The 16,354-nt window shown below is 40.2% G+C and overlaps 1 protein-coding gene across 1 annotated transcript in view; it reads left to right on the plus strand.

Moving 5' to 3' along the window:
• Positions 1-16,354, plus strand: part of LOC136863222 (uncharacterized) — a 514,687-nt gene that overhangs the window by 463,706 nt on the left and 34,627 nt on the right. The window contains exon 2 of the mRNA XM_067139591.2: positions 6,345-6,470. Within this exon, the coding sequence (XP_066995692.1) occupies positions 6,345-6,470 (126 nt within the window). The remainder of the gene's footprint in view (positions 1-6,344; positions 6,471-16,354) is intronic.

Raw genomic sequence — 16,354 nt, forward strand, 5'->3', positions numbered from 1 at the left:
GTATTTGGAATCTCATTTAAACATAAAGAAACACACCTTCCTTATTCTGGGGGGCGGGGGGGGGGGGGGGTAAATAAACTTAACGTCGGTGTCGGTGGGGTGAAAAAGTAGTTGAGATTTTACTGTTCATAATGTACTTTTTCTGACCATAAACCGATCATTTTTAATCTTTCCTGGGTTCGTTTTCAAGAGCCATATTTTCCTTTGGAGAACTTAAATTTAGATTACAGTAGATTCTTCTAGCATAAAAATAAAAATTTAAACACATTTGAAATAAACGATAGGAATGATATTGACTGTGCAATTGTTCACATCTATAATTAGGTCAATAATGCACGGAAGTATATCATTCGTATCGCCAGAAATCCCGCGCACTTGCCTACGCCCGACAACGGTGCTGGTCACATTGTTTGTAATGACAATGGCAGCAGATGTAATTTACCGCCAAGTAGCGGTCTTGCATCTTGTTGTGGGGTCCAGAACGTCAATAATAATAATAATAATAATAATAATAATAATAATAATAATAATAATAATAATAATAATAATAATAATAATAATAATAATAATAATAATAATAATAATAATAATAATAATAATAATAATAATAATAATAATAATAATCTAAATTCAAATAATATCACTCACCCTAATAATAATAATGTTCTGGACCGTCGTCAAAATGTGCGGACTGCGCTGGAAGCGGGTCCTGGCCGGGTAATGACTACGAATGCAGTCCGGCCACGGGTTCAGTACCGCCAAGGCACCCACGACGGCACCACTCCGGATCTCCTCAAGGTTTTGATCCATATTAAAAATGCTTTCAGGAAAAGATGGCAGAGATTTAGGGACCCAACTGACCGTGTGGAATACCTGGACATAGCCCGGGAAGTACGAAATCGATTGCTGGAAAGAAAGATTGAGAAATGGGAGGAACATTGCCGTAATCTCTCAGAAAACGAGTCAGATCGGAATTTCGGTAGATTATTAATAAAACGTTAAGCATTTCATTATAAATTTCAGTATAATACCGTAGCGAAGCACGGGTATCTTGCTAGTCTATATATATAAAATAACATGTCCTGACTGACTGACTCACTGAGTGATTCATCATCGCAGAGCCAAAACTACTGGACATAAAGAAATGAAATTTTGGGGATACATTCACATTAACATGTAGGTGCTCACTAAGAGAGGATTTTTGGATATTCCGCCGCTAAGGGGGTGAACATCCAAATAGGATGGGTGAAAAACGGGTTGAATGCCTTTAATGAGTATACTTATATCTCAGAACCGGAGGATATTACAGACCTGAATATTGGTATTTGGGATCTCCTTTAAAAATTAAAAAAAACATGTATTTTTCGTTTTTGGAGAATCCAAATAATGGGGGGTGAAAAGGGGGTAAATTTTTAAAATGAGTATATATATATATATATATATCAAAACTTTTAAAGTGTTCAGATGTTAAAATTGGTATTTAGAATCCCCTTTAAAAATAAAGAAACACATTTTTTGTTTTCGGAAAATCCAAATAGAAGGGGTAAAAGGGGTGAAAAAGGGGTTGAATGCCTTAAATGCGGATACTTATATCTCAGAAACAGAAGATAATACAGACCTGAAAATAAAGAAACATGTATTTTTTTGTTTTTGGAAAAACCAAGTAATGGGGGTTAAATAGGTGTGACAAATTGGGGTGAATTTTTAGAAAGACTATATCTACAGTATATCTAAGAAACGTAAAATGTTACAAACGTAAAAATTGGTATTTGGAATCTCCTGTAAAAGCAAAGAAACATAGGTTATTTGTTTTTGGAAACTCCACTTAAGGAGAAATAATAAGGGGGTGAAATATCAAAATGAGCATTCCTAAAGTATATCTAAAAAATGTAACATGTTACTGAAGTGAAAAATAGTATTTTTATCTGTACTAAAAATAAAGAAAAAAAGCAAAGTCACCTCCTTACAGGCCATGAAGGCCGTTGGAGAAGTGGAAGGTAAAGGCTTCCACCATTGTTAACCTCGGCACGTGATGGGGTAGAGTGGTTAGCTCTAATCCCGGCCGCCTTTGCCCCCAGGAATTAACCTGGTACTCATTTTTGGTGTAGGCTGAGTGAACCTCAAGGCCATATGCACCCCCGGAAGTGGAAATCTCGTTTCTTAAATTTTACGACTTCCTGACGGGGATTCGAACCCACGGCCTTCCGGACGAGCCTCGGCCAGGCAGCCCCTAAAAAACAGGAACAAGATTTTGTTTTCTGAAAAACCACTTGGGTGGAGTGGTAAAAGTGACTGAAAATGGGGTTGAATTATTTTAATTAGGATATAGGTATCTCAAAAGCTGAAGATGTTACAGACGTGACATTTGGTATTTGGAATCTCCTTCAAAAATAAATGAATACGTATTTTTTGTTTTCGGAAATCCACGTAATGGGGGGAGGGAAATTGAAAAATTATTTGAATTATTTGTATGAGGATACTACCTATTAGCTTAAAAAAACGAAAGATTTTGCAGACGTGAAAATTGGTATTTAGAATCTGATTTAAAATTTAAGAAACATGTATTGTCGGAAAATCCAATGGAAGGGGGGGGTGAAGGAATTGAAAAATGAATTGAATTAATTGTATAAGGATTCTTACGTCTAATAAAACTATAGATGTTACAGACGTGAAAATTGGTATTTGGATCTCCTTTAAAAACAAAGAAAAAAGCGTTTGTGGAAGAAATCATCTTGGGGGCGGGGGGTGAAAATGAGTTGAATTCCTTTTATGAGGTCACAACTGACCGGGCGGAATACCTGGAGCTAGCCCGGGAAGTATGAAATCGATTGCTGGAAAGAAAGATTGAAAAATGGGAGGAACTTTGACATAATCTCTCAGGAAACGAGTCAGATCGCGAATTTTGGAGGATTCTCTCAGAAAACCAGTCAGATCGTGAATTTCGTTGGATTATATATAAAACGTTAAGCATTCTATGATAAATTTATGTATAATACCGTAGCGAAGCACGGGTATCTTGCTAGTCTTCCTATAAATACCAACTCCATGTGATTACCGTGATATTATATGCACCTTATAACAATCCGGAGTGAGTGGATTCCAAATACGTAGTTTGGTTGAAATAAGTCCAGCGGTTTTCCACTTTTAGGGATAGACATTATTATTGCTATTGGCTTTACGTCGCACCGACACAGATATGTCTTATGGCGACGATGGGACAGGAAAGGGCTAGGACTGAGAAGGAAGCGGCCGTGGCCTTAATTAAGGTACAGCCCCAGCATTTGCCTGGTGTGAAAATGGGAAACCACGGAAAACCATCTTCAGGGCTGCCGACAGTGGGGTTCGAACCCATTATCTCCCGAATACTGGATACTGGCCGCACTTAAGCGACTGCAGCTATCGAGCTCGGTAGGGATAGACAGACAGACAGACACCAAAGGGAAAAGTTATACCTCATGTTTCCTCAGTGTTCAGATGCATTAGGTAGGGAAATTTTAAAGCCGAGAGAACTATTAAGTTTCCTCCGATTTTCTCCTGTTATGGCTCCTTCAATTCACTCTAGGCCTGCGAGGGTGTCCGTCACTGGGTGCAGAGCACGAAACCTGTAGGAAATAGTGATTTTCTCCGTCATTTGATGAGTAAGCGAAATTATGTATATAGAAAAATCATTTAAAATGAAGGCGTGTTTCACATATCGTCTACGGATTTTACATATAATCAATAGTTTAAGAGAAAATTGAAGAACCCTCCTTGTCTTCCTATAAACCCCCAGTCTGTTCCGTCATTTTTAAATTATACGCTTGTCGAAACCTGCTCCTAGACGAGTAGACTCTAGGCATGAAATTTGGCCGAGATATAACCAATAGTGTAAGAGAAAATTAAAAAATCCCATTTGGTCTTCCATTAAACCCCCACTCTATTTAGTGTTTTTAATTAATATGCATACTGAAACCTGCTCCTGAATGAGTAGACTCTAAATATGAAGTTGGGTCGAGAGATAATCAATAGTGTAAAATAAAATTTGAAGGAACTATTTAGGTCTTCCCACAAATCCCCAGTCTATTAAGTGATTTTTAATTAATTTGCACCGGGCAAGTTGGCCGTGCTCGTAGAGGCGCGCGGCTGTGAGCTTGCATCCGGGAGATAGTAGGTTCCAATCCCACTATCGGCAGCCCTGAAGATGGTTTTCCGTGGTTTCCCATTTTCACACCAGGCAAATGCTGGGGCTGTACCTTAATTAAGGCCACGGCCGCTTCCTTCCAACTCCTAGGCCATTCCTATCCCATCGTCGCCATAAGACCTATCTGTGTCGGTGCGACGTAAAACCCCTAGCAAAAAAAAATAATAATAAAAATTTGCATATCGAAACTCGCTCCTGGATGACAGGACCCTTAATATGAAGTTTGGTCGAGATAAAATCAATAGTGTACGAGAAAATGAAAAAAGCCCTCTTCTGATCTTCGTATAATCTCCCAGCCTGTTCAGTGAATTTTATATGAAGTCCATATCGAAACCTGCGCTTGAATGAGTAGACTCTATATATGAATTTTGGTCGAAAGATAATCAATAGCGTAAAATGAAGAAAAGTAGGTCTTCGTATAAACCCCCCAGCCTATTCAGTGATTTTTAAGTGATAAGCATATCGGAACCCGCTCCTGGATGAGGAGACTATAATATGCAGTTTGGTCGATATCTAATCAGCCGTTTATCCGTGATGGTGGATCAAACACACAAACAGACACGAAAGCTAAAAACTAATGATACGATCTTGAATTTATCTGAAACGGCTAAATGTACCAAAATTGGGCGAAATAAAGGACTTACAGACAAAGGGCCCCCTAGAATTTTATTTATAAGAGAAGTACTTGTACCAGGGGCAAAGGATCCACATGGGTCGACGCCCCGAACAAATAGCATTTAAAAAAAAGCATTTGTACCTGTTCTTCGAACGGGAATTTGCTGCGGATTACATGTTTCCATCAGGAATTTATGCGAAGTAAAATGGTTCGATTCACACGTTTAATGCGACATGTTAACGTGATACTTTTTACGACACCGCGGGATATGATGAAGCTGAACGAGGTCGAAAGAGAATGATGACGATTTCGTTGTACGGTACAGTTCCTGGTCCGAATTTCTGCGAAATTCTCCGTAGTTCTCAGGTTGCATATTCTATCACTGTCCATTGGCGTGGCGCTCTGACGTTGATGACACTCCCTTTAATTTCCGTCCTACCGAAAAGAGTGAAATGGCTCTTTAGTTTTTTTCCGTTAGCCACCTTGAAGTGACATGCACGACATGCTTCACGGACCTTGGACTAAAAATTAGTTTTTACGTAATCATCTGCGTTATTATCCGTCGTACGATGAATACGTACATGGCATAAAGGAACAGAAATATCATATTCCTAACCGTTTGTTATATACAGTCTTTTGATAGACAGATAGACAAACAGACAGACAAACAGATATCAAGATGAAAAGTTCTACCTAATGTTTCCTCGGTGTTCAGTTACATTAGATGTGGTTAATTTTCAAGCCGAGAAAAATATTATGCATTCTCTGATTTTCTCCATTTATGGTTCCGTCAAATAACTCAGCTTGGTTGATATCTATTCATCCATATACCCGTGGCTGGTGAAGCAAACACACAGACAAACAAACAAACAAACACGAAAGCTAAAAAGTACTGATATGATTTCGGATTGACCTAAAAAGGATAAATATATCAAAATTTGGCGAAATAAATTACATTCCAGACAGCCGACCCCCTAGAATTTTATATATGAGATTTAAGCACATTTATTTGACGTGTATAAAACTCACATTGCAGACAAATATAACATGTGTCACGATAATGGTTCACCCTCCCTTTTTCCTTCATGAATCTTTCATCGTTTCGTTTAAATTCCTTCTTCTTCGCGTTCGTATCCTTATCGCAATTTTATTCCTCCATCCCTCTTTCATTTATATAACCCCTGCTTAGGTATTTCAAATTTATGCAAATTATTATCGCTCCTAAAAGCCCAACATGTATTTCCTTGCAATAAATATTGAAGTCAGTCAGTCACTCACTCACATGGTGGCGCCGCCGTGGTCTAGTGTAATGGATCCTGAATGTCTTCCTCACCCGATCCCCCTTCTCGAGAATGAAATTATTGTCAACCCCTCCATTCCTTGTGCTGTTAACAACAAATAATCTGCCAGTTTGCTTGTATATTTCAAGAGTGTGACACTTAATACAATTTGCTAGACCAATCATTATGCTATATCTAATGCAAACATTTCTTAAATTGGAAAATTAGTTTTCTTTATTTTAACCATAAATCATGAATTTTGTTTTAGCATTGACGGAATCCAACCTTTCCTGTTACCAGTGTACACGTTACACCAATGAAGAATGTGGCAAGGAGGACTTGTTACCATGTCCAGCGAGCAAAGATCGCTGCGTCACCCACATTTCCAAAGACGGTGAGTATTGTTTAACTCGATGACGACCTAGTTACGATGTGCCCAAATCAGGTCTAAAACCAGACTGGAGTTTATTCAACCATAGCCTTCACTTCTTGCTTCCGAATGCCTACAAACATTATCTTAATCAAAGTCATATCTATAGCTATTTTGTTCATACCTCTCAATTGTAAACCGATGCCTATTGTATACTAGTGTGATTGCAGTATTTCCCCACCTGTCCGCGAATAGCATCGTAATTTTGTCGTTTTCAGAAAGAATTGAATCCCAATCTATATATATAAAATAGCTTGTCCTGACTGACTGACTGACTGATTCATCATCGCCGAGCCAAAACTACTGGACATAAAGAAATGAAATTTTGAGGATATATTCATATTAAGATGTAGGTGCTCGCTAAGAGAGGATTTTTGGATATTCCGTCGCTAACGGGGTGAAAAGGGGGGTGAAATTTTAAAATGAGTGTGTCCATATCTCAAAACTTTAAAAGTTTACAGATGTGAAAATTGGTATTTAGAATCTTCCTTAAAAATAAGGAAACACGTATTTTTTGTTTTCAGAAAATCCCAATAGGAGGGGTGAAAAGGGGTGAAAAAGGAGTTGAATGCCATTAATCAGGATACCGGTACTTATATCTCAGAAACTGAAGATATTACAGACCTCGAAATTGGTACTTTTGATCTCTTTCAAAAATAAAGAAACACGTATTTTTTTGTTCTTGGAAAATCCAATTAATGGGAGGGTGAAAAGGGGGTGAATTTTTAAAATGAGTGAATCTATATCTCCAAACATTTAAAGTTTGCAGATGTAAAAACTGGTATTTAGAATCTTCATTAAAAATAAAGAAACGCGTATTATTTTTTTGTTTTCGGAAAATCGCAATAGGAGGAGTGAAAAGGGGTGGAAAAATGGTTGAATGCCTTTAATGAGGCTACTTATATCTCAGAACCTGAAGATATTACAGACCTGAAAATTGGTATTTGGGATCTACTTTAAAAGTAAAGAAACGCGTATTTTGCGTTTTTGGAAAATCCAGATATTGGGGGGGTGAAAAGGGGGGTGAAATTTTTAAAATGAGTGTGTCTACATCTTAACACTTTAAAATTTACAGATGTAAAAATTGGTAGTTAGAATCTCCTCTAAAAATAAAGGAACACGTATTTTTTTGTTTCCTGTAAATCCCAATAGGAGGGGTGTAAAAGGGTGAGAATGGGTTGAATGCCTTTAATGAGGATACATATATGTCAAAAACGAAACATATTACAGAACTGAAAATTTGTATATGGGATCTCCTTCAAAAATAAAGAAACACGTATTTTTTAGTTTGTGGAAAATCCAATTAATGGCGGTTAAACAGGAGTGACAAATTGGGGTGAATTTTTTGAAAGACTATATCTACAGAATATCTTGGAAACGTAAAATGTTACACACGTAAAAAGTGGGTGTTTGGAATCTCCTGTAAATGTAAAGAAACATAGGTGATTTGTTTTTGGAAACTCCACTTAAGGGGAACTCAAAAGGGGTGAAATTTAAAAATGAGAATTTTTACAGTATATCTAAAAAAACTTAACATGATACAGAAGTGAAAAGTTGTATTTTTATCTCTATTAAACATAAAGAAACGTGTATTTTTAGTTTTCGGAAATATCACTTTATCACTTGGGAGGAGGGGGGTAAAAGTGACTGAAAATTGTGTTGAATTATTTTAATTCGGCTACTGATATATCAAAAATGAAGATGTTACAGACGAGAAATTTGATATTTTCAATCTGCTTTAAAAGTAAAGAAACACGTATTCTCTCAAAATCCAATGAAGCGCGGGGGGGGGGTGAAAGAATTGAATAATTAATTAGCTTAATTATATGAGAATACATACATCTAATAAAAACTAAAGGAACACGTATTTTTTTGTTTCCTGTAAATCCCAATAGGAGGGGTGTAAAAGGGTAAAAAATGGGTTGAATGCCTTTAATGAGGATACATATATGTCAGAAACGAAAGATATTACAGAACTGAAAATTCGTATTTGGATCTCCTTTAAAAACAAAGAAAAACGCGTTTTGGGCGGGAAACCATCTTGGAGGGCGGGAGTGTAAATGAGTTGAATTCCTTTCATGAGGACACATAAATCAAAAACTGAAGAAGTTAGAGTCATGATAATGGGTATTTAGAAGATCCTTTACTATTAAAGAAACAAGTATTTTTTGCGGGAAAGTTCACTTAGTGGGGGGGGGGGAGTAGTGTGAAATGAAGTGAAAAAAGTAAATTATTTTTATTGGGATACTTATATCTCAAAACTGAAGGTAATAGACGTGATCATTGGTGTTTGGAATCCCCCTTAAACATAAAGAAACAAGCCTTCTTTTAATTTTTTTTTGGGGGGGGTAAATAAACTTAACGGCGGTGGGGTGTAGAAGGAGGTGAGATCAATTGATTTTACTGTTATTAATGTTCTTGTAAGGATCCTCCGTTGCTCAGGCGGCACCGTGCCGGCCGCTCACAGCTGGGTTCCGTGGTTCAAATCCCGGTCACTCCATGTGACATTCGTGCTGGACAAAACGGAGGCGGGACAGGTTTTTCTCCGGATACTCCGGTTTTCCCTGTCATCAGCCATCCGAGCAACACATAATAGTAATAATAATAATAATAATGTTCCGGACCGTCGTGAAATGTGCAGACCGCGCTGGTAACGGCTCCTGGACGGGTAATGACTAAGAATGCAGTCCGGCCGCGGGTTCAGTGCCGCCAAGGCACCCAATATGACACCACTCCGGATCTCCTGAACGATTGTATCCATATTAAAAATGATTAAAGGAAAAGATGGCAAAGATTTACGGAACCAACTGACCAGGAGGAATACCTGAGCCTAGCCCGGGAAGTACGAAATCGATTGCTGGAGAGGAAGATTGAAAAATGGGAGGAAACGTGCTGTAAAATAATAGAAAACGAGTCAGATCGCGAATTTCGGCGGATTATACACTGACTGACAGAGCAAATGCAACACCAAGAAGGAGTGGTTCGAAAGGGATGAAAGTTGGGGAAAAAACAGAGATGGCACGGACGAATAATTGATGTTTATTTCAAACCGATATGCAGGTTACACAATGCGCACGGCATCGACTCAGTAGGATGTAGGACCATCGCGAGCGGCGATGCACGCAGAAACACGTCGAGGTACAGAGTCAATAAGAGTGCGGATGGTGTCCTGAGGGATGGTTGTCCATTCTCTGTCAACCATTTGCCACAGTTGGTCGTCCGTACGAGGCTGGGGCAGAGTTTGCAAACGGCGTCCAATGAGATCCCACACGTGTTCGATTGGTGAGAGATCCGGAGAGTACGCTGGCCACGGAAGCATCTGTACACCTCGTAGAGCCTGTTGGGAGATGCGAGCAGTGTGTGGGCGGGCATTATCCTGCTGAAACAGAGCATTGGGCAGCCCCTGAAGGTACGGGAGTGCCACCGGCCGCAGCACATGCTGCACGTAGCGGTGGGCATTTAACGTGCCTTGAATACGCACTAGAGGTGACGTGGAATCATACGCAATAGCGCCCCAAACCATGATGCCGCGTTGTCTAGCGGTAGGGCGCTCCACAGTTACTGCCGGATTTGACCTTTCTCCACGCCGACGCTACACTCGTCTGCGGTGACTATCACTGACAGAACAGAAGCGTGACTCATCGGAGAACACGACGTTCCGCCATTCCCTCATCCAAGTCGCTCTAGCCCGGCACCATGCCAGGCGTGCACGTCTATGCTGTGGAGTCAATGGTAGTCTTCTGAGCGGACGCCGGGAGTTCAGGCCTCCTTCAACCAATCGACGGGAAATTGTTCTGGTCGATATTGGAACAGCCAGGGTGTCTTGCACATGCTGAAGAATGGCGGTTGACGTGGCGTGCGGGGCTGCCACCGCTTGGCGGCGGATGCGCCGATCCTCGCGTGCTGACGTCATTCGGGCTGCGCCTGGACCCCTCGCACGTGCCACATGTCCCTGCGCCAACCATCTTCGCCACAGGCGCTGCACCGTGGACACATCCCTATGGGTATCGGCTGCGATTTGACGAAGCGACCAACCTGCCCTTCTCAGCCCGATCACCATACCCCTCGTAAAGTCGTCTGTCTGCTGGAAATGCCTCCGTTGACGGCGGCCTGGCATTCTTAGCTATACACGTGTCCTGTGGCACACGACAACACGTTCTACAATGACTGTCGGCTGAGAAATCACGGTACGAAGTGGGCCATTCGCCAACGCCGTGTCCCATTTATCGTTCGCTACGTGCGCAGCACAGCGGCGCATTTCACATCATGAGCATACCTCAGTGACGTCAGTCTACCCTGCAATTGGCATAAAGTTCTGACCACTCCTTCTTGGTGTTGCATTTGCTCTGTCAGTCAGTGTATATCTAAAACAATAAGCATTCAATTATAAATTTCAGTATAATACCGTAGCGAAGCACGGGTATCTTGCTAGTTTGTAATAAAACTCTTATTCTGTCATGCCATACCCACTCACTGACAAAAGGGGCTAAGCACCAAGAAGAACACAGGTTTAAGGAGCGCTGGCTGTATGGACGACGTCAGTTGTCTTTTATTCAACCATAGCAGTGCTCATTAGAAGTCCCTATACTACGCTGAGTTGATGTAAACAAAACGATTTGTTTAACACGTGACGTAGTTACTTCATACGTTCAGTTTCCGAATTTATATCCCTAGTTATCAAACATGTATGAAACGACACTCAGTCAACACTGCGAGGGAAAGTCACCGAACTCAAAGTACGCTTCATAAAAGCATTGGCGGTATTTGATAGGAACCGCAGTGTAGGACACCTTCAGATCGGGTGATGCTATAGTGAATTTGTCTGGCGAGTGGGTCAGTACTATGTCACAGTGACTCTGTACTTGAACCAATGGGTTAGTGAGAGCAGCCAAACACGACGTGAAGTTTCTGGTCGAGTAAGACGGGCCACTCCACGGGAGGCTTGCCATATTGTGCGCCAAGCATCACGCACGCCCATTGAATCTGCACCAGCCATCAGAACACAGTTATTGGATTCTCTACAACACCCCATGTCACTCCTCCCTACTACGTCTCGATGACTGGCGTCAGGAGTGGGTACAATGACCGTACGATCCCCTTCCCAATTAAATTGGCGTAGCAGTATGCCCGTACTGCCGAACTCGCCGCTCATTTTATACGGTACAACGAAATACACTATCTGATTAAACACATCCGGACACCCTTCTAGAGCCTATACATCACTATGACTGCCGATGCTCTATAACAAAAAGCAGGGGACTGAGAGCCCGATAATGTTCAGTGCAACGAGATAACTGCAGAATGGCTAGAGCAGAGGACCTTAATGCATTCCACCGTGAAATGTTTACTGATTGCCACATTAGTAAGCAACCAGTCGGGGGTATTTCGACCCTTCTCAAGTTGCCCAAGCTGTCAGGGGCACGATTGCGAAATGTAAAAGAGAAGAAACAACCACTACGAAATCACGGTGCGGTAGGCCACGAGTGTTGACTGATAAGGACCATCGAACACTGAAGGAGGTGGTACGGGAAAATTGAATGACATGACCCATCATACGAGGGCTAGGGTTCAAGGCTCAGGCAGCCGCTCATAAATCGCAAATTTCACCAGTGAACGCTAGGCACCGCCTTGGATGGTTCAAAGAGTGTCGCCACTAGTCCATAGGCGACTGAGGGTGAGTGATTTGGAGTGATGAATCACGCTGTATCAGGTTGCAGTTAGATGAGAGGATTTTAGTGTGGCGAACGGTACGATACGATACGTTCTAGCCTGTAGTATGCTACAGTCCAGTACAGAGTGGAAATGCTCTTCGCGGAAATGACTTGGTCCACCCGCGTTGCCATGCTAGAAGACCGCCTCGGGGATGATTCATGTGTACTTAGCATGGTAATCCTTACTGCCACAAAGCGGTGTCTGTCTGTGAGTGATACAATGAGGTGCCGGAAATGGACTTGGCAGACCACATCCCCAACCTAACTCCTGTGAAACACGTCTGGAATGAACTAGAACGGTGACTTCGCTCCAAACTTGTAATATCTGAAGCCATCTCGTTTCAGTTTTGACTCAGTTAATTTATAATTCTTAGGTTTTTCAGTCTGCCGAAACTAATTTTCAATAATACATTCATTAACTACCTGAAAAAGGAACATATGGTAATAGTATTATACTGGAAAATGAAACAAACTTAATTAAAATATGACATGCTTCGTTCTTGAATGAACATCATCAGATTCTATCAAATCACGCTCAATTATTTAGAAAAGTATAAACATATGTTCATTTCCATTTAAATACTTATGAACTTGAAATCTGGAACTTAGAATAGAGGGTGTCATTGACCTAGGTGGGTGTTGTGGCGTAGCGGAAGGTCAACGGATTGACTAGCCAGCTGGACTCGCGCCAATGACAGGCCAACAGTTCTATCAACACCTCGCATTCTACGCTAGAGTGGAGAGAAAACAGGATTTCATTGAGATAAGTTCCAGATTTCAAGTTCGTAAGCTTTTTAAACAGAAACAAACATAAATGTTCATACTTTTCTAAATATTTGAGTGTGATTGGATAGAATCTGATGATGTTCTATCAAAACGAAACATGTCATTCTATTTTAATTAGGTTATTTCTTTTTCAAATATAATACTGTTACCATATGTTTTCATTTTCAGGTAGTTTATAAAATTATTACCAAAATTAACTTCGACGGACTGAAGAATCTAACAGTTATAAACTCGCTCCAAAGCTCAATGACCCACTTACTACTACGCTACGGGAAGAATGGTACGCCATTACCCCGGAGACATTCCTAAACCTGGTAGACAGTCTCTCCTGCAGAGTATGAGCTGTAATAAAGTCCTAGAGCGGGCCCACCCCGTATATATCCAATAGTTGACAGTGTATCAGAGGAACTCTTAGAAGGCAGTTTAAAGTAGGTACACGGATATTTTTATCAGATATTGTACATACCTGATATAGTTTCTAATATAATACAATCACATGACCTTTCAACACGTGGAATTTCTGTTCATTTTCACCACTTCTTCCAATAATAATAATGTTATTTGTTTTACGTCCCACTAACTACTTTTTAAGGTCTTCGGAGACGCCGAGGTGCCGGAATTTAGTCCCGCAGGAGTTCTTTAACGTGCCAGTAAATCTACCGACACGGGGCTGTCACTTCTTCCATGGCTAGCTTTTATCAATAAGTGTACCCTACAGTATATCATGGAACGTAGCTGATTTGGAAGCTGTAACTCATTTCTTGTGATCTTTACTTTCTAGGTTTTTTTGTGGCTTAGATGGTCAGGAGAAATTTTGTCAGTGCTATGAGTTATAAAACCAGTAAATTCAACCATGTCAATGGATTTACGTAGACTTTTCAAATTATAAGAAAACCAATTTCCCATGAATGTCAGGACATTAAATTGGCTCATGGATACTGTTATTTCCTCCTTTGAAGCTTTTCAACCGAAGGTATATAATTTAGAAGTATGGAGTTGTAACAAAATAGGTACCGCTACATTATATTTAAAAACAGCTGTTCCCAGATTAACTTACTCCTTATCAACATGAATTTTAGACGTGCATTGCTTCGTTCCCGCTAAAAAGAAGTAATCGAAATAGTGTGAAACTGTCCGCAAAATGCCTATGCTGATTGTCTGTTTCTTTGTTTTCGTTATAACTTCTGCTGGCATTTTAATTTAAGAATCTCATATTTGGGTTGTTCCGTGTTGACTTTAAAGTAAATAAAAATATGTAATTATTCCACCTTGGGCAATACAATACGAATATGGAACCCTTAAATACAACGAGATGAACCTGCCATCTCTTAAAATCGAAACAGAAAGCAACTTAAGGGACGTTAAATAAACAATATTTTATTGTTCTGCTGAACGTCATCTGCGAGAATGATTCAGAAATAATACTGTAGTCCATATTTAATCGATGAATTGTGCCAGCAGATATCCGTCAATGAGAGAATAGTGGACATTACGAATCACAGTACATAGCAGGAATGTGACATAATTTTCAGCCAAACATTCCATGAAGTGAGTTCAATTGGCTTCTACAGTAATTACTGTCAAAGAGAAATGCATGCCTGGAATTTAGATTTAGTTATGGACATGAATTTATTTCTTTTATGTCCATGTTACCCGTAAATGAGTGAGAATATTCTACACATGTTCGCATTGCGTATTCTTATCAAAATGTTCTGACTACAGCCATAAAATAAACCTAATTACTTCATTCTTCAGGAGAGCAGACACATATCCCCCAAGAACTGAAGAGGTTGATTACTTCTACATCAGCGTGAGGCCTTGTAGCAGAAAATCATCTGTCCAAACAAAAAAATTCGAATTTGGTTATGTTCTCGTAACCAAAAGTTTATTTTTCCTTTTCCTTGCTTTCTTTTTTGGCTAGTGGTTTAACGTCACACTAACACGTCGAAGGCTAGGATTGGGAGGGTAGCGAGCATGGCCTTAATTGAGGTAGAGCCCCGGCATTTGTCTGGTGTGAAAATTGGAAACCACGGAAATCGGTCATCAGGGCTGCCTAACAGTTTACCACTGATTCAAATTACAGGCTAGATACATATTTGGTGATTAGTACCAACCAAGCATTTGTTGCCGTTTCTGAGATCACGTGATTTCGGGATGAAAATCTCAACCCAGGATCGACGGGGATTTGAACCTCATCCTGCCGGGTGGGAATCTAGTAGCTAAGCTACTGAGCAAATCACGCCTTCAGGCAATAATAATAATAATAATAATAATAATAATAATAATAATAATAATAATAATAATAATAATAATAATCGGGCTGAGCAGCTCACAGGGCAGTGCGCTGGCCTTCTGACTTCAAGTTGGGAGGATCGAATCTGGCTCAGTTCGCTGGTACTTGAAGGTGCTCAAATACGCCAGCCTCGTGTCGGTAGATATACCGGCACATAAAAGAACTTCTGCGGGACAAAATTCCGATACCTCAGCGTCTCCGAAAACCTTAAGTAGTTAGTGAGACGTAAAAGCAATAACATTATATAATAATAATATTATTCATAATAATAATAATAATAAATCATTCATGGCCTCAACTGCCGCATACAGGTATTTTCATTTAACGCCATCTGGGCTACCTGCGTGTCAATTTCGTCGTTCCGTTTTACTCTACCAGATGAAAGAGAAACGAATCTCTGGTGGGGGTATCTATGGCTGATTTTTAAATTAATTTCGTTTGGTTGACACCAACTTTGTCATCGGAGATCTTTTAATCCGACATCGTACGACATCGAGCGTGGAAAGGACTTTTCTCCGCCCTTCAGAAATCCGACTAACTCATGAAAATACGCAAACATTGCCTGGTCACCCTGCTCACTTGCTCATGATTCCTGAAAAAGGATTTCCCTCCCAGCTAGGAATGGATTAAATCACCGAAACAGCTGCTCAAAAATCAGTTTAATTGGTTTTACGTCTCACTAACTACTTTAATGGTTTTCAGAGACGCTATCGTCCCTGAATTTTGTCCCGAAGTAATTCTTATTACTTTGCCAGTAAATCCACCGTATTTGTGCATCTTCAAACGACATTGGACTGAGCCAAGATCGAACCCGCCATCTCCTCACAATACCAGCTCTCTAAAATCTTTTATCTTCTATTGCGTAGTGACTCTTTTCCGGCTTTTGTTTTGCAATAAGTTATGATTTTATAAATAGTCCCTCTCATCGCCCCGTTGCTTAAATTAATTTTTTAAAAAAATTACTGGCGGAATACCGAGAAAGTTGGCTATATGGTCGAAGTTGTATGGCTGTAAGTTTGGATTCGATAAGTAGTGGGTTCAAACCACACCGTCGGCAG

The sequence above is a fragment of the Anabrus simplex genome, chromosome 2 (assembly GCF_040414725.1).
Source record: "Anabrus simplex isolate iqAnaSimp1 chromosome 2, ASM4041472v1, whole genome shotgun sequence".
Lineage (NCBI taxonomy): Eukaryota > Metazoa > Arthropoda > Insecta > Orthoptera > Tettigoniidae > Anabrus > Anabrus simplex.